General features: G+C 37.6%; 2 protein-coding genes across 3 annotated transcripts; both read left to right on the top strand.

Moving 5' to 3' along the window:
* The first annotated feature begins 149 nt into the window (after positions 1-149).
* Positions 150-19,216, top strand: ccdc24 (coiled-coil domain containing 24). Of its 2 annotated transcripts, XM_089007860.1 has the most exons (10): positions 150-289; positions 1,147-1,314; positions 8,518-8,681; positions 10,723-10,818; positions 11,874-11,972; positions 12,993-13,047; positions 14,604-14,667; positions 14,870-14,966; positions 16,526-16,886; positions 19,201-19,216. In XM_089007860.1, the coding sequence occupies exons 2-9, from the start codon at positions 1,165-1,167 to the stop codon at positions 16,863-16,865; spliced, it is 1,065 nt and encodes a 354-aa protein (XP_088863986.1). In that variant the 5' UTR covers positions 150-289; positions 1,147-1,164; the 3' UTR covers positions 16,866-16,886; positions 19,201-19,216. The 2 variants fall into 2 exon arrangements, with proteins under 2 accessions (XP_088863986.1, XP_088863985.1); XM_089007859.1 differs by lacking the exon at positions 19,201-19,216 and having other exon boundaries at positions 16,526-17,888.
* Positions 19,201-22,939, top strand: LOC148891139 (protein THEM6-like). The gene is made up of 3 exons (XM_089007862.1): positions 19,201-19,292; positions 20,807-21,311; positions 22,554-22,939. The coding sequence occupies exons 2-3, from the start codon at positions 20,811-20,813 to the stop codon at positions 22,659-22,661; spliced, it is 609 nt and encodes a 202-aa protein (XP_088863988.1). The 5' UTR covers positions 19,201-19,292; positions 20,807-20,810; the 3' UTR covers positions 22,662-22,939.
* Positions 22,940-23,020: the final 81 nt, after the last annotated feature.

The following is a 23,020-nucleotide window of genomic DNA, read 5'->3' on the forward strand; positions in this document are numbered from 1 at the left end:
GGGGGCGCCCCTCAAGTGCCCCATTAGTGAGATTTTAGAAACAGATTTGAAGAGAGTTAAAGTACGTTTTGACACACTCGTCGATCACAGTATTCCCTTGTTGTGACATAATTAAAGTGACGGCAGTTTCTGACGTGAAATGAAAGTACGTATTACAAATCCAAATATGTGCGCCATGAAATCACCTGAAGTGGAGGAGGCGAGCGCGACATCTCGCGATACTTCTGCCCTTAGCGACTGACATGTTAGCCTTGGATACCACCCGACTCATACCGAGGACAGAGAAACGGTGAGTGTTTCTTTTTTTTACTACTTCTTCATACTCTCCGAAAATTAAACACACTATATGCTTTCAGTAGCTATTAAGCAGTTTTATTTTAGTTCTGTTGAATTACGAATTATACCCGTAGTCTCTTTTCTAACCTCAAGTTTGTCGTGAGTTTTGGCTAGCTACCCTAAATGTGAACTGTCAATCAACTACAGCATTTTATTAGCAATACACAAAATACGCTTATACAAAAACTCATTAATTTAAAAAATAATTCGAACAAAAATTCTTATTTTGTCCACCTGCAACTTGTTAGTCAACTACAGTATTATGCTCATCGATCACTAATTCATTGACTTATTCACTTTTTTTTAATTAAGCCCTTTAAAAAGAGCCCCCGCATAAACTGAACGAGATGTAAACAATGAAAGCGAAAATGCAATCAATGAATAACACAAAAACCGTTAATGCAAAAAAAAAAAAAAAAACAATGAATCGGCCACTCCATTCCATCAAGCCATCAACGACCATCACAAAGGTAAATATAACGACTTTATTATAGAGTACAGTTTATTTCTTTAATTATAATACCATATCACATTTATTACACATAAATAAGGTATATTTTGTGTAGTTTTAAGGCTTACAAAATTAGAAAATTATGTTTTATGGGGATCTGGGAACGGATTATTCTCATTTTAATGGTTTCTTATGGGAAATAAATTTTTGGGATTCACACTTTTTGCCTTAAACACTGTCTGGGAACCAATTAAGTTCGTGAGCCAAGGTATCACTGTATACCGAAAGAAAGATTGAAACTTGTTGTCAATTAGTATCCCTTTACTCGCGTTACATGAACTTTTGTGTTGATTCTTCAGCCTCTGACTGCCTCCCATATGCAGTCTACCAGTGGGAACAACCCTTGGTGCCCCGGTCCATCTCTATGGAACCTCATTATTGAGCATGTCCCAAGATCCGAGATGCCCAAGATTCACGCCACGCTGGGATGTTCGCTGGTTGACATGTACACAGAGCTACATGCAGAGGTAAGGGATATTTCTCTGTTTTTTTTTGTGACAATATTTTGAAATCCAAAAACTTGTGTGTAGAAAAGTGTGTATCCCAAAAATTAATTTCCCATATGAAACCATTAAAATGCGAATAATCCGTCCCCAGGTCCCCATAAAACGTAATTTTCTACTTTCTAATTTTCTAACCATTAAAACTACACAAAATATACCTTATTTTTTACTCTCTCACTGTCGTCTGCCTGTCTTTTTAATGTTTAAAGAACTTCCCCTCACTGCTGCGTTCTTGACCAATCACGTGGCTTTAACCGAAGACTGAGGGCGGGGTATAGAGGACAAAAACAGTCGGCTGCCATTTTGTTGTTAGAAGAACGGGCTCGTTCGCGAACGACGCCTCACTCATTGAGGCAGCTCCGTGTACGAAAAAAGTTCGTATGCCAAGGTAAAATTTTCATAAATGCAACGTTCGTAAACCGAAAAGTTCGGAAGCCAAGGGGTTCCTAAACCGAGGTATCGCTGTACATGTAAAACCTAAATGAAATAAAACTAAAACTACTCACCAAGATGCGTGGTCTTGAAGTAAGTATTTTTCTATTCTGGCCATTATCCATTTTACTCCATTATTTGCCATTCTTTGGGAATATATATATATATATATATATATATATATATATATATATATATATATATATATATATATATATATATATATATATATATATATATATATATATATATGTGTGTGTGTGTGTGTGTGTGTGTGTGTGTGTGTGTGTGTGTGTGTGTGTGTATGTATGTATGTATATATGTATGTATATATATATGTATGTATGTATGTATATATATATATATATATATATATATATATATATATATATATATATATATATATATATATATATATATATATATATATATATATATGTGTGTATATATATATATATGTATATACATATACACAGTAAAGTCTCGTTATATCGATATCGGATATATCGATAGTCCTGGTTATATCGATACTATTTCTATGCACGCACGGAGAAAATTACATGCAAACAGGGTCTGATATATCGATAGTCCCGGTTATATCGTTATTTTTTCGGACTCCCTTGAATATCGATATAACGAGACTTTGTTTCCATGTGAATCAACTTTAACTCACCTCAGCTCTCTTAGCACAGAACTACAAAAAAATTGTCAGTTTTGCTCAAAGCTTGGTTGAGCTGCTTTTATACCGCAATTATATGTTCCAGACTGCCTAATAAAAGCCAAAGTAGGTTAATAGCGGCACCTCCGTCCAAACGTAAGCCTGGCCAGACATCTATATTTACACAAGTTCCGCCTGAACTCTTCCCTCGGCTCCGGCTTATTGACCTCACTCAAGACAGATTTTCTATACTGATGACAAGTCCAGATAGAAGCGAGTGGATCAAAGGAAAATAACTTTTTTTTTTCTCCTTCGAGGAACCGGGAATAAGTACTTGCAGGAGCTGTGGTGTGGGGGAACCTATGAAAGCCTTTGATCTGGCCCACTGTGAAAGTTTAAAAACAAATCAGACCTCAGAAGAACTGTTATAAAACACTGGTGAAGTGTTTAACCCACTCCATCCCAAAACGATTGGAACAGTGAGGCCCATGACTTCATTTGCTGAGTTTAAAGTCAAAATAGAAAAAAGGAAACGATAGCTTCAGGTACCAATAAAAGTCAGTCCCAAGTTTTGAAACATGTAACCTTTAAAGGACAACCGACGTCACTTTTTTGTTTCGTAACTGACATCAGAAAAACGTTTTATAGCATCTAAAATACCCAAAACACGCAGTATGATATTTTATATTTTTATATTACACCAATAAAAATGACTAGTGTCCAAAATCTGCAAAAAAAATGTAAAAGAAAAAAAAAAATGCGAATTGGGCATTTTCAGAAAGTCCCGCCCCCAGTTTGTGACGTCACGTCAAGACGTCTTGCATTGCTGGAGAATCAAAACAATGGCTTCAGATTCGGAGAAGATGCTTTTTTGTTACACATCCAGTTATGAATATGATTCAAATAGTTCTGAAGAGGAAAGCATACATGTTTGCAATCGATTAAAGAATTTATTCCGTGACATTTTGAGGCAACATTGGGGGGAAATGTATCGCCCAAAAAGAGGAAGAAAATGGCCACTGAGCTGTGAGCAATGAATCAGCCACATTTCCACAAGCTGATAAATTCCTTCCATGGAGCTTGGACGCCCTCTTCTGGCTCTTTCTGGTGCAACACGAGGTTTCCAATGGGACAATTTAAAGTGTTCAATCATGCCTGCCATGCAGGTTTTTGGAATGTGGGAGGAAACCTCAATACCCGGAGAAAACCCGCACTGGCCCGAAAATAACATGCAAACTCCACACATAAGTACATTTTAGGGATGGGAGGGGCAGATCCTCGAATGAACTAAAAACTGGATGAAATAACCAAATTTAAAAAGCACACGCACACACACGCACCCACACACACCCACACAAAATCAGGGGCATATTAGAGCCTCAATTATGTCATCAAATTTAATGGCCTTTCACATGCAAAAAAAAGATAATAGGCGACGATTAAAGGCCTGGAGAACGGAAATCAAATTAGAATGATGCAGAGGGAATCAGTTCATATGCAAATGACACACATACACACACACGACCGGTGAGTGGGGGCTAAGAAGAGCATGATAGCATAAAAGAGGGCTAATTCTCCACTCTTGATAAGACTATTTGCTAGATGAATTATCTACCTTAAATGTGGGTTTTGAGAAAAAGTGTGCACATGGGTGTGCATGCGGCACAGAAAATGGGATCCAGAATTCCGTTGAAAATGTCCTGCAATTTTTTTGTTTCGATCATTGAGCTAGTGGTTAGCATAGCTGGACTACAGTCACCTATGACTAGTCAAGAAAGAATCTGCTGTAATAGTTTCCATGTTCTGTATTGATTGCCCTTTATCATGTTTTTTTTTTTAATACAGCGATCTATGATTGCCTCCAAAAGCCACGTTGAGAATTAGATGGCGCCAGAGTCGGCCAGCCGTCAGCAAGTGCTCTTACGAGCCTTGTGGAACTGTCGCGGCTTGGAATTGAAGCGGATTTATAATCATAATAATAATACATTTTATTTTAAGCGGAGGAAGAGGGGACAGGTAGAAAAGGAAGAGGGAAGAGTAGAAAATTACGTTTGATTGGGGACCTGGGAACAGATTATTCGCATTTTAATGGTTTCTTATGGAAAATTAATTTTTGGAATACACACTTTTCGCCTTACTCTGTCTGGGAACCAATTAAATTCGTAAGCCAATATATCACTGTATAAGCTTTTTATTGTCATAATATGGTGACCCAAAAATAGATATGTGCCAAATGTGTGACTGTGAGTCAATCTCTTTTCGTCAATGGATGCTACAGCAACATTTAGCTAGTAGCAGACCTGCACATTACATCCACTGGTGAAAATGATGCTTTGATCCTCTCCTCTTTCATCTAGAACTGCTTCATACAACAAAGAGGGTGCGGAAAGTGCTTAAGTTGTCATGTTATTTTATTTCTGTTTTTTGTTGTTGTTTTGACTTCAAAATGGCGCCGCGAGAGTGGCTTGCCTTCACAGCAGCTCCTGTATTTTGTTTTTCTACTTCTTCCTTTTCCTTTCCTCTTCTTTTCATCACTTTGCTGCTGTGAAATGTCAATTTTCTCCACTGTGAGACTAATAAAGGTGAATCCAATCCAATTGCTCATTTCGAAATGCACCGAGCGACTTGAGTAGGGCAACTTCTTTCCAATTCTGAGCTTCTTGCCACATTCCAAAATCAGACATGTTGGCTTCATTCCATCCTCCAAATGGACACTAGGTGTGAAATGGAGTGTGGATGTTTGTTTGTTTTTCTGTATATTCCCTGACCAGTCAGTCCATGAAGTCTACCCAGCCTCACTGTCTGGCCTTGTAATGAATCCCATGCCTTCCACGCACCACCGTGAAAGCCAGCGAGCAGGTCTCCCCTCCATCAAGGCCTACATTGTCTGCCGCGGTTACAATTACTTCGGCGAGACCGCGTTCTCGCTCACTTTCTTAATCATCCGACGGCGAACAAAAATAAACCTACGTATTCACAAACCCGGGTGTAATATTTTTATTTTATTTTTTGCTGCGCTGTCCTTAAAATAGCTGCAGTATGAGATCTGCTGTTTTACTGCCAAAGGAAGGAAGGAAGGGAGGGAGGGTAACCCAAATCCACCTGTCAGTCAGCCTTTGAGCCATGAAGCCTTTAACATAAATACAGCCAAAGGCCCGCAAAGGAAGCAGCACTAACTAGCTGTGCTAACTAGCCGCGCTAACTAGTCACGCTAATGAGTCCCACGAACGAGTCATGCTAACGAGTCCCACGAACGAGTCATGCTAACTAGCTGCGCTAACTAGCCACGCTAACGAGTCGTGCTAACTAGCCACGCTAACTAGTCACGCTAATGAGTCACGCTAATGAGTCACGCTAACGAGTCGTGCTAACTGGCCACACTAACAAGTCATGCTAACTAGCAACGCTAAGTAGTTGTGCTAACTAGTGGTGCTAACTATTTGTGCTAACTAGTCACGCTAACTGGCCTCGCTGCAATGTGGATGTAAATTTGCGAGTTTGAATCGAGCAAATTTGTGACTTTAAATCCAGCAAATTTGTGACTTTAAATCTAGCAAATTTGCATGTTTTAATCTAGCAAATTTGTGACTTTAAATGTATCAAATGTGTGACTTTAAATGTAGCAAATTTGCATGTTTGAATCTAGCAAATTTGTGACTTTAAATGTAGCAAATTTGCATGTTTGAATCTAGCAAATTTGTGACTTTAAATCCATCAAATTTGTGACTTTAAATCTAGCAAATTTGCAAGTTTGAATCTCGCAAATTTGTGACTTTAAATCCATCAAATTTGTTAGTTTAAATCTCGCAAATTTGCAGGTTTGAATCAAGCAAATTTGTCACTTTAAATCTCGCAAATTTGCATGTTTTAATCTAGCAAATATGTGACTTTAAATGTAGCAAATTTGCATGTTTGAATCTAGCAAATTTGTCACTTTAAATCTAGCAAATTTGCAAGTTTGAATCTCGCAAATTTGTGACTTTAAATCTAGCATTTTTGCAAATTTGAATCTAGCAAATTTGTGACTTTAAATCCATCAAATTTGTGACTTTAAATCTAGCAAATTTGCAAGTTTGAATCTCGCAAATTTGTGACTTTAAATCCAGCAAATTAGTCACTTTAAATCTAGCATTTTTGCAAATTTGAATCTAGTAAATTTGTGACTTTAAATCCAGCAGATTTGTGACTTTAAATGTAGCAAATTTGCATGTTTTAATCTAGCAAATTTGTGACTTTAAATGTATCAAATGTGTGACTTTAAATGTAGCAAATTTGCATGTTTGAATCTAGCAAATTTGTGACTTTAAATGTAGCAAATTTGCATGTTTGAATCTAGCAAATTTGTGACTTTAAATCCATCAAATTTGTTACTTTAAATCTAGCAAATTTGCAAATTTGAATCTAGCAAATTTGTGACTTTAAATCCATCAAATTTGTTACTTTAAATCTAGCAAATTTGCAAGTTTGAATCTCGTAAATTTGTGACTTTAAATCTAGCTAATTTGCATGTTTTAATCTAGCAAATTTGTGACTTTAAATGTAGCAAATGTGTGACTTTAAATCCATCAAATTTGTGACTTTAAATCTAGCAAATTTGCAAGTTTGAATCTCGTAAATTTGTGACTTTAAATCTAGCTAATTTGCATGTTTTAATCTAGCAAATTTGTGACTTTAAATGTAGCAAATGTGTGACTTTAAATCCATCAAATTTGTGACTTTAAATCTAGCAAATTTGCAAGTTTGAATCTCGTAAATTTGTGACTTTAAATCTAGCTAATTTGCATGTTTTAATCTAGCAAATTTGTGACTTTAAATGTAGCAAATGTGTGACTTTAAATCCATCAAATTAGTCACTTTAAATCTAGCATTTTTGCAAATTTGAATGTAGCAAATTTGTGACTTTAAATCCAGCAAATTAGTCACTTTAAATGTAGCATTTTTGCAAATTTGAATCTAGCAAATTTGTGACTTTAAATCCTTTAAATTTGTTACTTTAAATCTAGCAAATTTGCAAGTTTGAATCTCGCATATTTGTGACTTTAAATCTAGCTAATTTGCATGTTTTAATCTAGCAAATTTGTGACTTTAAATGTAGCAAATTTGCATGTTTGAATCTAGCAAATTTGTCACTTTAATTCCAGCAAATTTGTGACTTTAAATCTAGCAAATTTGCAAGTTTGAATCTCGCAAATTTGTGACTTTAAATCCAGCAAATTTGTGACTTTAAATCTAGCATTTTTGCAAATTTGAATCTAGCAAATTTGTGACTATAAATCCATCAAATTTGTGACTTTAAATCAAGCAAATTTGCAAGTTTGAATCTCGCAAATTTGTGACTTTAAATCAAGCAAATTTGCAAGTTTGAATCTCGCAAATTTGTGACTTTAAATCTAGCAAATTTGCGAGTTTGAACCTAGAAAATTTGTGACTTTATATCCAGCAAATTAGTCACTTTAAATCTAGCATTTTTGCAAATTTCAATCTAGCAAATTTGTGACTTTAAATCCATCAAATTTGTTACATTAAATCTAGCAAATTTGCAAGTTTGAATCTCGCAAATTTGTGACTTTAAATCTATCAAATTTGTGACTTTAAATAAAAATATATATTTCAACCTGCCTCTAATGTTCTTCTGTAGTTTCGTTGTTTGTTTTTTGTTTTTTTTTTTTCTTTCTGAAAGGGCTCAGACGTTATTGACAAGAAGCAGTTGCATTAATGGTAGCCAGACATCTGCTTCTCGCTCGTTTCTCCCTTATTATCTTCCGATTTTGTTTCCAAAGCACACTGAGAGAGTTTTCCAGTTCCTCTTGTGAGGAGACCTGAGGCTAGGAATCGCGTGTGAATGCGGGAAGCACGCTGCAATGATGAGTGCCAATTGGAGAATTTGTCTCCCCCTTTTGATCGCCGTTGGCAGAAGCTCAACGGGCGATCGGATGTCTCGGAAAGATGATGCCGAAAGATTATGGTCTGCTCTGGAGATCAGAGAGTGATTTGCTCTGAAAATTGGTTGCCATTATGTATTCCCCCCCCCCCTTCCCTTACTCCCTCACGCTCATCTTCATTATGTCCTCTCACAGGCAGTCATGTGGTACAAAATCTGGCAGGACAGCCAGCAGGCCGGGGCCCAGTTCCCCCGATTGAAAAGCCCCCTGGCCGACCCGCCGGTCATCAAAGAGCTGGTGAGGGCCGAGGTCAGGATGCTGCTGGAGAATCTCCAAGAGAAATTCGTCAGGGAGGGAAGGTCCGTGTCACTCACAAACCGTCTCTTCTTTCACACCAGTGATGTTTTCTAACATCATTTTTTTCCAATCATGAGTGATATTATTATTATTATTATTAGTATTATTAGTATTATTATTATTATTATTATTATTATTATTATTATTATTATTATTATTATTATTATTATTACCTCTGACCGCCGTCGCCTTTTCCGCTTCAATTATTATTTTAGTATTTTATTATTATCATTATTATTATTATTACCTCTGACCGCCGTCGCCTTTTCCGCTTCAATTATTATTTTATTATTTTATTAGTAGTATATTATATTTATAAGCTCCTTTCAAAACTCTCAAGGTCACTTTACAGTAACAGGGTAAGTTAGATAGCTAGATAGATAGCTTTATAGCTAATAGATAGTTAGCCAGCTAGATAGTAAATAGCTAGCTAGCTATCCAGCTTGAAAGCAAATAGCTAGCTAATAGCTATTATTCTCATTATTATTATTATTATTATTATTATTATATATATATTATTATATATTATTATATATTATTATTATTATTATTATTATTATACATTTCATTTATAAGCGCCTTTCAAAACTCTCAAGGTCACATTACAGTCACAGGGTAAGTTAGATAGCTAGCTAGATAGCTAGCTAGCTAGCTAGATAGATAGCTTTATAGCTAATAGATAGTTAGTTAGCCAGCTCGGTAGCAAATAGATAATAAATAGATAGCTAGCTATCCAGCTTGATAGCAAATAGCTAGCTAATAGCTATTATTGTTATTATTCTTATCATATTATTATTATTATTATATATTATTATATATTATTATTATTATTATTACTATTATTACTATTATTATTATTATTATACATTTCATTTATAAGCGCCTTTCAAAACTCTCAAGGTCACATTACAGTCACAGGGTAAGTTAGATAGCTAGCTAGATAGCTAGCTAGCTAGTTAGATAGCTTTATAGCTAATAGATAGTTAGTTAGCCAGCTCGGTAGCAAATAGATAATAAATAGATACCTAGCTATCCAGCTTGATAGCAAATAGCTAGCTAATAGCTATTATTGTTATTATTCTTATCATATTATTATTATAATAATAATTATTATTATATATTATTATTATTATTATTATTATTATTATACATTTCATTTATAAGCGCCTTTCAAAACTCTCAAGGTCACATTACAGTCACAGGGTAAGTTAGATAGCTAGCTAGCTAGCTAGATAGCTTTATAGCTAATAGATAGTTAGTTAGCCAGCTCGGTAGCAAATAGATAATAAATAGATAGCTAGCTATCCAGCTTGATAGCAAATAGCTAGCTAATAGCTATTATTGTTATTATTCTTATCATATTATTATTATACATTTCATTTATAAGCGCCTTTCAAAACGCTCAAGGTCACTTTACAGTCACAGGGTAAGTTAGATAGCTAGCTAGATAGATAGCTTTATAGCTAATAGATAGTTAGTGAACCAGCTAGATAGCAAATAGATAGTAAATGGATAGCTAGCTATCCAGCAAGATAGCAAATAGCTAGCTAATAGCTTTTATTCTTATTATTCTTATTATTTTATTTTCCCGATTGTGGGACGATTAAAAGCTTTCTGATTCTGATTTCCGCTTGTGTTAGCGTTTTTTTAAAATCATTTCAAATAATGTAACACCGTACTACAACTTTTAGACGGGAATTGTAATCATGAAGGGCAGCCATTAGCCAAGGTTGACAAGTATGTATTTGAGCCGTTTAAATGAGGTTGTGAGTGACTGCGTGTTTGATAAAAGTTATCGTATTTTATGCACTATAAGGCGCACCTGAAAGCAAATATTTTTTTCATAGAGGTTTTTAAATACGTCATTCGCTGAAGGGTGCACTTTATATTCCAGAAAATACGGTAACTGGTTGACCTTAAGGGACTCCTCGTGTGGTCAACTCCATTTTATGTTTATAGGGCTCATCGTCATCACGGCTGGGGTGCGCTATCATTTTGATCTTGATGAAGCATGACGGAGCAGATGTTGTCTTGTCATTGCAGACACCATGACGAATTCTTAAGTCGTTACAACGAGAAGACGGTAAATTTTGCCCTGGGTCGCCTTGACATCGCCTCACAGCCCAAAGATGAATTCAGGTATGGTGGAGCGTACATTTTTCATCCACTGCCTTTTAACCACTTCCTTCCAACATTTGTAACATTGATTCTCTTCCCACCTTCAAATGCCATCTCAAAACCCACATATTTAAAATTGCATTTTATGTGTTGCTCTATCTCTTGTTTCTATGTATAATTGTATTTTATTTATTGTATTCTATTTGTAATTGTATTTGATTTATTATAGTATCTATGCTTGTCTGTGACTGTAAAGTGTCCTTGAGAGCTTTGAAAGGCGTTTAAAATAAAATGTACTGTGATACCTTGGCTTACGAATTTAATTGGTTGCCAGACAAAGTGTGTAAGGTGAAAAGTGTGTATCCCAAAAATTAATTTCCCATAGGAAACCATTAAAATGAGAATATACCGTTCCCACGTACCCATAAAACAGAATTTTCTACTTTCTAATTTTCTCAGCCTTAAAACTACACAAATATACCTTATTTTACATATAATAAATGTGCTATGATATTATAATTAAATAAATAAACTACTGTATAATAACGTCATTTTATGTACCTTTGTGATGGTCGTTGATGGCTTGATGGAATGGAGTGGCCGGTTTCACCATAATCAGAATCAGAATCATCTTTATTACCAAGCATGTAGAACACACAAGGAATTTGTTTCCGGTAGAACACGCTGCACTAGTATCATCATCAAAAAAATTGCTAAGTGGCACTATACAGTTCCATTAAACACTTGATGAGGAACGTAACCTTCTTCTTTCACCATCTTGAGGAATGATCCCTTGTAGGTGCTTTCTCTGCGATAATTTTGTCTAGTTCCTCATCAGTCTCAGATAAAGTTCGTATGCCAAGGTAAAATGTTCAGAAATTTAACGTTTGTAAACCGAAAAGTTCGTAAGCCAAGGGGGTCGTAAACCGAGGTATCACTGTATTATTATTATTATTATTATTATTATTATTATTATTATTATTATTATTATTATTTTTTTAATTATTATTATTATTATTATTATTATTATTATTATTATTACCTCTCTCACCGTCGTTGCCTTTTCCGCTTCAAAGCTTGCGCATGTCCATCCAGTCCAACATCGAAGGGGAGATTGAAGCGATGAAGGACAACCTGAACATCATCGACATCAATCATGTGGTTGAACGTCTCAAGTAAGCCGTCAACTTTTCTTTTCTCTGAAAACAAAAACCCTGGCACTGGATTGGAAACATTTTTTTGCGCGTGTCTGGCAGTGAATGAGTTCTTCAGCCGTCATCTGTACTTCTTCGAAGGTGTCGGACGTTTCGCTTCTTATCCAACAGGCTTCGTCAGCAAACTAAAATATTTTGCTGGTAGTTTCGGCCCGATGTATATCCCTCGTGTCCAGACGTGGCGGTGTCAGATTCTGCTATGATTGGTCTTTGCTCTCAGTTTGGGGGGAGCAGAGAGCTACTCCCTGCGGCTACACTGATTACTTCTATTGTCCTGCCTGAGTATGTACGACTGGCCTGATTGCCCCATTTGCTCTGGTATCACCTCATCAACATAACTACACCTATGTTGCCTTAGAAGTCTGTTGTACGAACGATCCAAATTGAACCTCACCCCACCATGGCGATTTAGTGAAGGGTTTTGCTGTCTTATGAAAATAGCTTCTTTTACTCCCCTTTCAAACCATCTATTCTATCTGATTCTGATTTCCGCTTGTGTTAGCGTTTTTTAAAATCATTTCAAATAATGTACACCGTACTACAACTTTTATACGGGAATTGTAATCATAGGGCTAGAGCTAGCAGCAAATTTTTTGTTAGCTGACGAAGCCTATTGGATAAGAAGCGAAACGTCCGACACCTTCAAACATGACGCCTGAAGAAATCTCGTCGAATCTGCTTCCGCTGTCAAATATAACACACACAGCGAAAATGCAAAGTGAATTAGAAAGAAGCAAAAAAAAGTGATCCATAAGTGTGCATTTCCCCATGGCAGGTCATATTGAACCGCATCCCCCTCATAGCGACTGTCCTATTATAGCAAAAATGAAATATGATCCCCAAATTCCCAGAGCCAATAACGGCCCAAGATCTGTCAAATTAAAAATAGAACAACAAATAGGTTACGAATAATGATGTCAGCGAAATAAGGGTGGTGCTTATACGTCTACTTTCCCCACCACGTTAACCATTTCTTTGCAGATCAATCCTAACGGAAGAATGCACGGTACTGAAAGCCAAAGTTCAGCATATCCAGGTAAAATCTTTAATCCGCTTTTCTTTTAATCCCCAAAGCCTTCAACTATGTGTGGATAAGAGTCATATTTACTGCAGTGATGTGAGCCCTTTGTCACCACTGACCCTGAAATTTATTTCCCCCCCATACGCACATGCTACATAAATGCATGCAAAAAAAAAGCATGTTTTCTTTCCTCCGCATCCTCAACGCTACTGCATCTTGTACATGTTCCAACCCCCGCTGCCTCGAGGCGACGCATGCCCGCAACCTTGTCATACTTGTCATACTTGTCATACTTATGACTTATTGAGGCCAGATGCAGCCATAGTTTTAGTCCCATTGGGGAAAAAGATCAAAATAAGTTGCTTTTTTTTCTTTTTTTTTTTTTTCTTTCAAATCAACTGTCTATACGGTGATACCTTGGCTTACGAACTTAATTGGTTCCCAGGCAGAATGTGTAAGGCGAAAAGTGTGTATCCCAAAAATTAATTTCCTATAGGAAACCATTAAAATGAGAATAATCCGTTCCCAGGTCCCCATAAAACATAATTTTCTACTTTCTAATGTTCAAAACTACACAAAATATACCTTATTTTATGTATAATAAATGTGCTATGGTGTTATAATTAAAGAAATAAACTGTACTATATAATAAAGTTGTTTTATTTTCCTTTGTGATGGCCGTTGATGGCCTGATGGAATGGAGTGGCCGGTTTCATCAGCATTAAACACATGATGTTGATGACGTAACCTTTCACCATCTTGAGGAATGATCCCTTGTGGGTGATAATTGTATCTAGTTCCTCATCAATCGTGTTCTGTTTAGCTGGTTTGATAGCTTTTTGCATCAAGTGTACAGATGGCCTGTGCGGGTTGTTTGTGAAGCCTGATTGATGGGATATTTTAGCCTTGCAGTCTACACTCTTCCTTTGAACTATCAAAGTTGAAACTCTCTCACTGTCGTCTGCCTGTCTCTTTAATACTTAAACCACCTTCCCTCACTGCTGCGTTCTTGACCAATCACGTGGCTTTAACCGAAGACTGGAGGCGCGAATAGAGGACAAAAACAGTCAGCTGCCATTGTGTTGTTAGAAGAACGGGCTCACATCACTAATTGAGGCAGCACCGTGTCCGAAAAAAGTTCGTAAGCCAAGGTAAAGTTTGTATGCCAAGGTAAATTTTTCATAAATGTAACATTCGTAAACCGAAAAGTTCGTAAGCCAAGGGGTTCGTAAACCGAGGTATCACTGTATTTGAAAATGATTATTTTATTGCGCTTGCTAACAGACGCAGACATCCCCACATGCTACTTTTGCTCTGCCCGTGAAATTTTTGAGGGCAAAAAATTATGATGGAACACTTCTGTGAAAACGTTTAGTGGTCTCACATGCATAAATTCATCTCCTCTCTCACGGTTTGTTACTTTTAGCCTATTAGCTTCATCTTACCCCCAATACATTTTCTAATCATTGTCGTTAGCACCTTTACCGGATATTTAACAAGCGTCACAGACTAAGGTGCTTCATGCACACTTAGCGTCACATCCATCTCCGATTGTGCTGTGTGATTTGCAGGAAATGATCAAAAAGCAATGTATGAGGCAAGCTGGGGGGGCCAATAGTGAACCGACCCTTGCAGGTAACTGTCGAAAGCACTTTTGTGGCCAATGCTGCCATCTGGCGGCTAATAGACGCCATGGCAAGGCTTGAAGCTACTGCACAATACAATACAATACAATACAAAAAATGACTTGCTAATAGAAAAATGATTTGAAATCCTGCTGATAGAATTAATATGCGTGCTTGTTTGTATCTGCATCATAAAAAAACTTTTTTTTTAGAATTGAAAGAACTGAGAGGGGCTATTCAAAAAGACTTTAACCTCTACCACTCGGCGCCCCCTCACATTGCAGAGAAAGCAGCGAGACAGACATTTAGGTGAGTATGGTGGATATCAAGAATAAACATTTTTTTTTACTGAAAGTATCAGTTAAAATGATAAATAATCAGTGTATGTTCAATACATAAATCCATGTACAGTGATACCTCACATTACGAACGCTTTAGCTCACGAACTTTTCACCTTACCAACATTAAATTCGCGAGAATATAGTCTTGGCTGACGAACTAGTTTTCGGCGGATGACCAAACCAAACCACACGGTCGAACAGCGCTGATTTTTCTGCTGGGAATTTGTGTCAACTAGTATCAAATAGTCGTCTTGGTGCAACACACAACGATTCATCATCGCATTATTTATGTTTTTCTCTTTTAATTCCGCCAACACGAAGTTTTCAGACCAAACAAAGTACCCAAAATGCATTGTGTGTCGCTTTCACGGTCAGGGGTGTTCCTTCAGTGACGTCACATCAGGAATCGTCATCAACTCTAAAACAAGACTTCCTGAATATTCAGCGCGAGTCTTAAAACGTAAAATATAGCTATATGCGGTGGAATCTTTGTAAACTACGATCAGTAAAAGTCATTTCAAGTGATTTTACAAATTATGGACACAACTTGTCCGGAGGCGTCGGTTGTCCTTTAATATTTTAGGGCAAACCAACAATGTGTTCTTTTTGTGATACACAAAATAGTTAAATATTGGTCATGTAATTTGTAAATCCATATTTTTCAATTTTTGTAAAACCAAATACAGTGATACCTTGGCTTATGAACTTAATTGGTTCCCAGACAGAGTGTGGAAGGAGAAAAGTGTGTATCCCAAAAATTAATTTCCCATAGGAAACCATTAAAAAGAGAATAATCCGTTCCCAGGTCCCCATAAAACGTAATTTTCTACTTTCTATTTTCTAAGCCTTAAAAACTACACAAAATATACCTTATTTTATGTATAATAAATGTGCTATCGTATTGTAATTAAACAAAATAAACTGTACTATATAATAAACTCATTTTATTTCCCTTTGTGATGGTCGCTGATGTCTTGATGGAATAGAGTGGCCGCTTTTATCAGCATTAAACACTTGATTAGGAACATAGCCTTCTTCTTCCACCATCTTGAGGAATGATTCCTTGTAAGCTTTGGCAGCTTTATCATCAGAACTGTGTTTTTTTTTTTTTGTGAAATTTGATGATGTCATCATACAGGCATCACCAATATGGTGGCCAGTGAACCTCAAAATGTATGTTAAGATGCTAATCTTAACATACATCATACATACATCAACTCTAAAACAAGACTTCCTGAATATTCAGCGCAAGTCTTAAAACATAAAATATAGCTATATGCGGTGGAATCTTTGTAAAATACGCTCAGTAGAAGTCATTTCAAGTGATTTTACAAATTATGGACACAACTTGTCCGGAGGCGTCGGTTGTCCTTTAAAAATCCTAAATTTAGCTTTCTTACACCCACAGATGGCAACCTTCATTTTATCAGAAACTCAGTGTTGATCCCACTTTTTTTTGCCTAAATACTTCATTCTTGTCCTTTTTTTTGTGTCTTTTCTTTCCAACGCCGCGATCCATAATGGCAGAGTACCAACAGGACAAAGAAAGTTGGATAAAACTTCATACACATTAACTCCCACATCCTTCCGAAGGCCGCATCCTCCCTCCGCTCCCCCTCACATGAACTTTTGTGGCTCCCTAAAGCCGATTGAGTCTTTGGATAACACCTCAAGGACTTCTCATCAGCATAAAAGTGCTACGTCGGCGTCTCGACACAGAAAAGTCCGCCTTAAAACCACCGCCAGCGAGCCGGTGGTCTTGGAACCTTCACGCCTGGAGGAGAATGACTTGGATTTCCTATGGCGGCTCACCACTTCCACAGATAGTTCACCCTTCTTCCCCTCACAGTATCTCCAGCCAGGGTAGCAAGGATGTGGATGTAAGGAGGTAAATGTTTTTGTGTAATGAAAGACTGCAGTGCGTGGGTGAACAAGATGCTAGTAGCACAGAAGCTACAGTGTCCACTCATCCGATGGTCGTCTGTATTTGAACTCACGATCTGAACAAGTGTTGACAACCAAGTCACTTCCACAAAGGTGACACGGCAGCCACAAAGTTGGCATCAATTAAGATTTTTAGTCAGGAAATTCCTACTAAAGGTGTGATTGTTTTGGAGAGTATGGCGCATTTTCATATACAGTGAGACCTCAACTTACGAACTTAATTGGTTCCCAGACAGAGTGTAAGGCGAAAAGTGTGTATCTCAAAAATAAATTTCCCATAGGAAACCATTAAAATGGGAATAATCCGTTCCCGGGTTTCCATAAAATATACTTTTCAACTAAATAAGCCTTAAAACTACACACAACATACCTTATTCTGTGTATAATAAATGTGCAATTGTATTGTAATGAAAGAAATACACTGCATTGTATCATAAAGTCACTTTATTTACATTTGTGATGGTCATTTATGGCTTGATGGAATGGCGTTGGAGGTCGAAGGCCAAAGGGAATTGCTGTTTGGAAAGAGAGGCGCATTACATGACGACTGTAATTAAAGAAATAAACTGTGCTGTAAAATGAAGTTTTATTTCCCGTTTTGATGGTCGTTGATGGCTTATGGAAGGAGAGTCACCTTCCATAAGGACTGTTGGTAACTTAACCTCTGGTGCTGTTCGGTCGTGTGCTTCCACCGAAGATCACTCCGCCAGCCGTGGTGGGTGTGTATTATGAAAATAGTGCTTATTATAAGGTTTAATTTTCATAAATTTCACGTTTGTAAGACAAAAAGTTTGTAAGTTGAGGTGTTTGTAAGTTGAGGTCTCACTGTACTGTTTGTCTGATGTATTTATACAACAAGATACATGAAAATTATTTTTGTGTTTAAAAACAAGGCTAACATATAGTACACATTCACCTCAGTTCGTAAATAATTATACAGTACAGTGATACCGAACGTTTCATTTATGAAAAGTTTACCTTGGCATATGAAATTTTTTTGTACACAGCTGCCTCAAGGAGTGATGTGTCGTTCGCGAACGAGCGTTCTTCTAACAACAAAATGGCAGCTGACTGTTTTTGTCCTCTATTCTCCGCCCCCAGTCTTCGGTTAAAGCCATGTGATTGGTCAAGAACACGGCAGTGAGGGGGCTGTTTAAACATTAAAGAGATAGGCAGACGGCAGTGAGAGAGTTTCAACTTTGATATTTCATAGGCAGAGTGTAGACCGCAAGGTTAAAATATCCCATCAATCAGGCTCCACATACAACCTGCACAAGCCATCTTGTACACTTGGTGCAAAAAGCTATTAACCCAGCTAAACAACACAATTGATGAGGAACAAGGTAAAATTATTGCAGAGAAAGCACCTACAAGGGATCATTCCTCAAGATGGTGAAAGAAGGTGACGTTCCTCATCAAGTGTTTAATGCTGATGAAACCGGCCACTCCATTCCATCAAGCCATCAACGACCATCACAAAGGTAAATAAAACCACTTTATTATACATTACAGTTTATTTCTTTAATTATAACACCATAGAACATTTATTATACGTACAATAAGGTACATTTGTGTAGTTTTAAGTCTTAGAAAATTAGAACCTAGAAAATTATGTTTTATAGGGACCTGGGAACGGATTATTCTCATTTTAACGGTTTCCTATGGGAAATTAATTTTTGGGATACACACTTTTCGCCTTGCACACTCTGGGAACCAATTAAGTTCGTAAGCCAAGGTATCACTGTTCACAATTCTCCCCAAAACTGTTTTGCCTTGTAGTACCAATGCTGACCTATGAGAGGCAGCATGTTGCCACAGGGCATACGGATTGGTGGAAAATCCAACAAAAAAAATACAAGTAAAATTAACCAATTGCTTTATCACTGAACGAACTACAAATTGATTTAATCCTATTGATACATTGAATATAATAAATAACAACCACGTCAAATACTTTACGAGCAAATGAGACATTTTCAATAATCTCTCGTTTGTCGGGTTACTCAACAAAAGGTGATTTATTTGCCAATCACCGACGCTGAAATTTTGTGGCGTCATAGCCGGAAGTAAAGCTTAAATTCAAAGTAAACCGTAAGTCACGATAGCAAACGCTAAATATGTCATGGCCTTCAAAATAACTGAATGATAAAAGCATTTTAATATATTTTGAGTGTCTGTGCTATATTTTTGTTTATCGGGCACTTTATAAATTGAGAATGGACGTAAGGCCTATTTCTGTGAATCTTTTCTTTTGAAAGACGGTGTCGGAAGTACTTCGTATAAGTCAACATTCCGGCTCCCCTGAAAAAAAATGACTTTCCATAGGTTTTGGTCCACCTACGACACCTGGGTGAGTTTAATATTTTATGCTTGCAATCACTTTTGGTTTGTTTCCATATCGCCAGAGCGGGTGACTTTGTAAAAAGTTGTAGTTGTTGAAGTGGAAGACGCGTACGGTGCTATTAAGCAATGTTCTTAAATTGCATGCAAGTGACCAGATTGAAATACAGGTATGAGTCGTTGCCTAAAGGACTTCTCTCCATGCATAATATGCAACCATGTGGGAGTACACTAATTTCCCTGTCATTCAGGCTTCACTTAAAATCTCAACTGTTGAATTCAAAATACTTGTTCGTCTTGCAAGACCCGTTTTTCCTTCTGACGAGTTTCTCAAATGATTCTACGCATTTATAGCGTGAGCAAGACAAGTGTCTTAAATTCACATTCAAGTGACGAGACATCGTAGGAATTTTTAATCATTCCAAAATATTTGTTTAAAAAAATCGATTTTATATTTAAATAGACAATTTTGAAAAATATCTCTCCTAAGAAATCGACACACACAAAGTCACAAATAAGAGACGTAGGCCAATAAAATATTAGATCTAGCCAGTTATTTACATGTATATTATAATAGTATAGCCTCAGACAAGGACGTTCTTTTAAATGCCCTACACCTACATTGGAAAATGAACATATCACGTTAAAAGCTACAAAAAAATATATTTTTTTTTAAAATAGCATATTACTGTATTTGCCCCCAAATATCACCACTAAAAGTGACCTAAAAAAAATTGAACAGGTGAAAAATGTATCTATAATACTAATACATTTCATTTATAAGCGCCTTTCAAAACAAAAAAGGACCAGGACGGCTAGCTCTCGCTAGCTATTTATTAGCTATCTAGCTAGTGTTCTGTCTATTTGAGTTACTTCCGGGTTGAGTGAACGCTGGCGCGTGTAGCTGCCGCTGCTCACCCACAACTGTGATTGAAAAGTGACCTTGAGAGTATTGAAAGGCGCTTATCAATTAAATGTAGTATTATTATTATTATTTATTTATTATTTATTACTATTATACAAGCCATCTGTATACTTGATGAAAAAAAATCTATCAACCCAGCTAAACAGAACACAATTGATGAGGAACTAGGTAAAATTATCGCAGAGAAAGCACCTCCAAGGGATCATTCCTCAAGATAGTGAAGGAAGAAGGCTACGTTCCTCAAGTGTTTAATGCTGATGAAACCGGCCACTCCATTCCATCAAGCCATCAACGATCACAAAGGTGAATAAAATGACTTTATTATATAGTACAGTTTATTTCTTTAATTACAATACCATATCACATTTATTATACATAAAATAAGGTATATTTGTGTAGTTTATGGCTTAGAAAATTCGAAAATTATGTTTTACGGAGACCTGGGAACGGATTACTCTCATTTTAATGCTTTCCTATGAGAAATTATTTCTTGGGATACACACTTTTGGCCTTACACACTCTGTCCGTGAATCAATTAAGTTCGTAAGCCAAGGTATCACTGTATTGTTTTTATTCTACTCTGTCTTCTTGACCTCCAGAAAGATGTGGCTTCTTCTGCTGCTCGCTGCCCTGTTGGCTCTCTTCTGCAGCCTGGACGTGTGGTACTTCGTACGGGCGGCCGCCGTGTTCATCCGTGCCTGGTTGCAGCCCCCCGTGCGTGACGTGACGGCCGAGCAGGTCGTGAGCGGCCGCGTGGCTCCGCGCGGCATCGACATGTGTCACATGAACAACGCACGCTACTTGCGCGAGTGCGACTTTGCTCGCTTCTCGCTGTATATGCGCAACGGTGTCTTCAAGGCGCTGCGGGCCCTCAAGGCCTCCATGGTGGTCGGGGCGACCACCATCCGCTACCGCCGACCACTTTGTATCGGCGAATCGTACGAGCTGCGGAGTCGGGTGGTGACGTGGGATGACAAAGCTTTCTTCCTGGAGCAGCGGTTCGTTTCAAGCAAGGATGGTTTGGTGTGCGCCGTCATGTACTGCAAGCAGGTCGTCCTACGCAGTAGCCCGGATAGCATCATGCAGTATCTCTGCAAGCGCAAGGTAAGAAAATATCAACAGGATCGTGCGTCCAAATCTCGACTTTAAAGGACAACCGACGTCTCCGGACAAGTTGTGTCCATAATTTGTAAAATTGCTTCAAATGACTTCTACTGAACGTATTTTACTAAGATTCATATAGCATATTGCATATAGCTATATTTTACGTTTTAAGACTTGCGCTGAATATTCCGGAAGTCTTGTTTTTGAGTTGGTGACGAGTCCTCACGTGACGTCACTGAAGGAACGCCCCTGACCGAAAAAAGACGCATTGTAGCAGTCCTTCCATTACGTCAATGCATTTTGCTGTACTTCGTGTTGCACCAAAATGAGGCAGAAGAGGGCGACAAAGCTCCGTGTAAGGAATTAATCAGCCTGTGGAAACGGGCTGATTAATTCCTTACACGGAGCTTTGTTGCCATTTTCTGCCTCTATTTTGGTGCTACATTCCCCCCCCTATTGCCTCAAAATGGCACGGAATAAATTCTTTAATCGATTGCAAACATTTATGCTTTCCTCTTCAGAACTATCTGAATCATATTCATAACTGGATGAGTAACAAGAAAGCATCTTCTCCGAATCTGAAGCCATTTGTTTTGATTCTCGAGCAAGTCCTGTCGTGATGTCACGAACAAGGGGGCGGGACCTTCTAAAACTGGCCACTTCCGGGTTCAATTTGAAGTAGTTTTTGGACACTTTAAGTCATTTTTATTGGTGTTTTGCATTTGACTAAAAATATCATACTGCGTGTTTTGGGTATTATAGATGCTATAAAATGTTTTTCTGATGTCAGTTAGGAAAGAAAAAAGTGGTGTCGGTGTGGTAAAAATCCAGCCAAACGATCGAAATGAAAGTCAACTTGCCGGCTCCGTACGTGAAGTTACTGCTATCTAGCCTGCACACAGCTCAGTAGCTTCCACACTTGCTTTCTGCTGTCTCTCATAGCAGAATTGATGCTAACGTTAGCATGGGGGCTTCTCAAAGTGCCAATGACATTTAACTGTTTCATTGATGCTGTTATTTCATTGCAAATTGGAATGACCTGTTTTGACATCAACGGCTACCATCCAATCAAAATTGCTCATTGAACATCAACGGCCAGTATCATCCAATCAAAATTGCGCTTTCCGCCAATGTATTTTGTATTATCTGCGAGCCAGATGTAATCATCAAAAGAGCCATATATAGCTCGCGAGCCATAGGTTCCCTACCCCTGCTTTAACTTGACCTGTTGGATCCATTCAGGTGGAATGTCCCGAATTCCCTGAGGACCTCCAGCACTGGATCAACTTCATCTCAACTAGCAGCCAGAACCTCAGAGCAGAGAGTGGCCTCCAGGAGAAAAACAAATAACTCTTATGGACATTCATATTTTTCAGTAGACTCCTACCATTCGCAGGTGATACGGACCAGATCCTGCCGTGAATACTGAAAATCGGTGACTCATTGACATCCTTCTTTTAAAAGGGGTTCGTAGGGGTCAGATACATCAACAAGATCTTTAAACAGCTTGTATCTAAAGCATCAGTTCCATCAGTTGGTTTATTATTCAATACAAACCAAATTCACATGATGCTCACCAGTAGTAAATAATAATAAAAATAAATTTCATTTCTAAGCGCCTTTCAAAACTCTCAAGGTCACTTTACAGTCATAGGATAGTTTTTTTCTGTGGTTGAGAAGCGGCAGCCGCATGCGCCAGTGTTCACTCT

This window comes from Hippocampus bargibanti, linkage group LG11, assembly GCF_051943395.1.
Source record: "Hippocampus bargibanti isolate YZ-2025 linkage group LG11, ASM5194339v1, whole genome shotgun sequence".
NCBI classification, from domain to species: domain Eukaryota; kingdom Metazoa; phylum Chordata; class Actinopteri; order Syngnathiformes; family Syngnathidae; genus Hippocampus; species Hippocampus bargibanti.

Bases quoted from the DNA above. Each gene is read 5' to 3' on its own strand.
- ccdc24 (XM_089007860.1), top strand. From the start codon at position 1,165: ATGCAGTCTACCAGTGGGAACAACCCTTGGTGCCCCGGTCCATCTCTA. The intron at 1,315-8,517 runs GTAAGGGATATT...GTCCTCTCACAG, and splicing joins ACACAGAGCTACATGCAGAG to GCAGTCATGTGGTACAAAAT. The intron at 11,973-12,992 runs GTAAGCCGTCAA...ATTTCTTTGCAG, and splicing joins CATGTGGTTGAACGTCTCAA to ATCAATCCTAACGGAAGAAT.
- LOC148891139 (XM_089007862.1), top strand. From the start codon at position 20,811: ATGTGGCTTCTTCTGCTGCTCGCTGCCCTGTTGGCTCTCTTCTGCAGC. The intron at 21,312-22,553 runs GTAAGAAAATAT...GGATCCATTCAG, and splicing joins AGTATCTCTGCAAGCGCAAG to GTGGAATGTCCCGAATTCCC.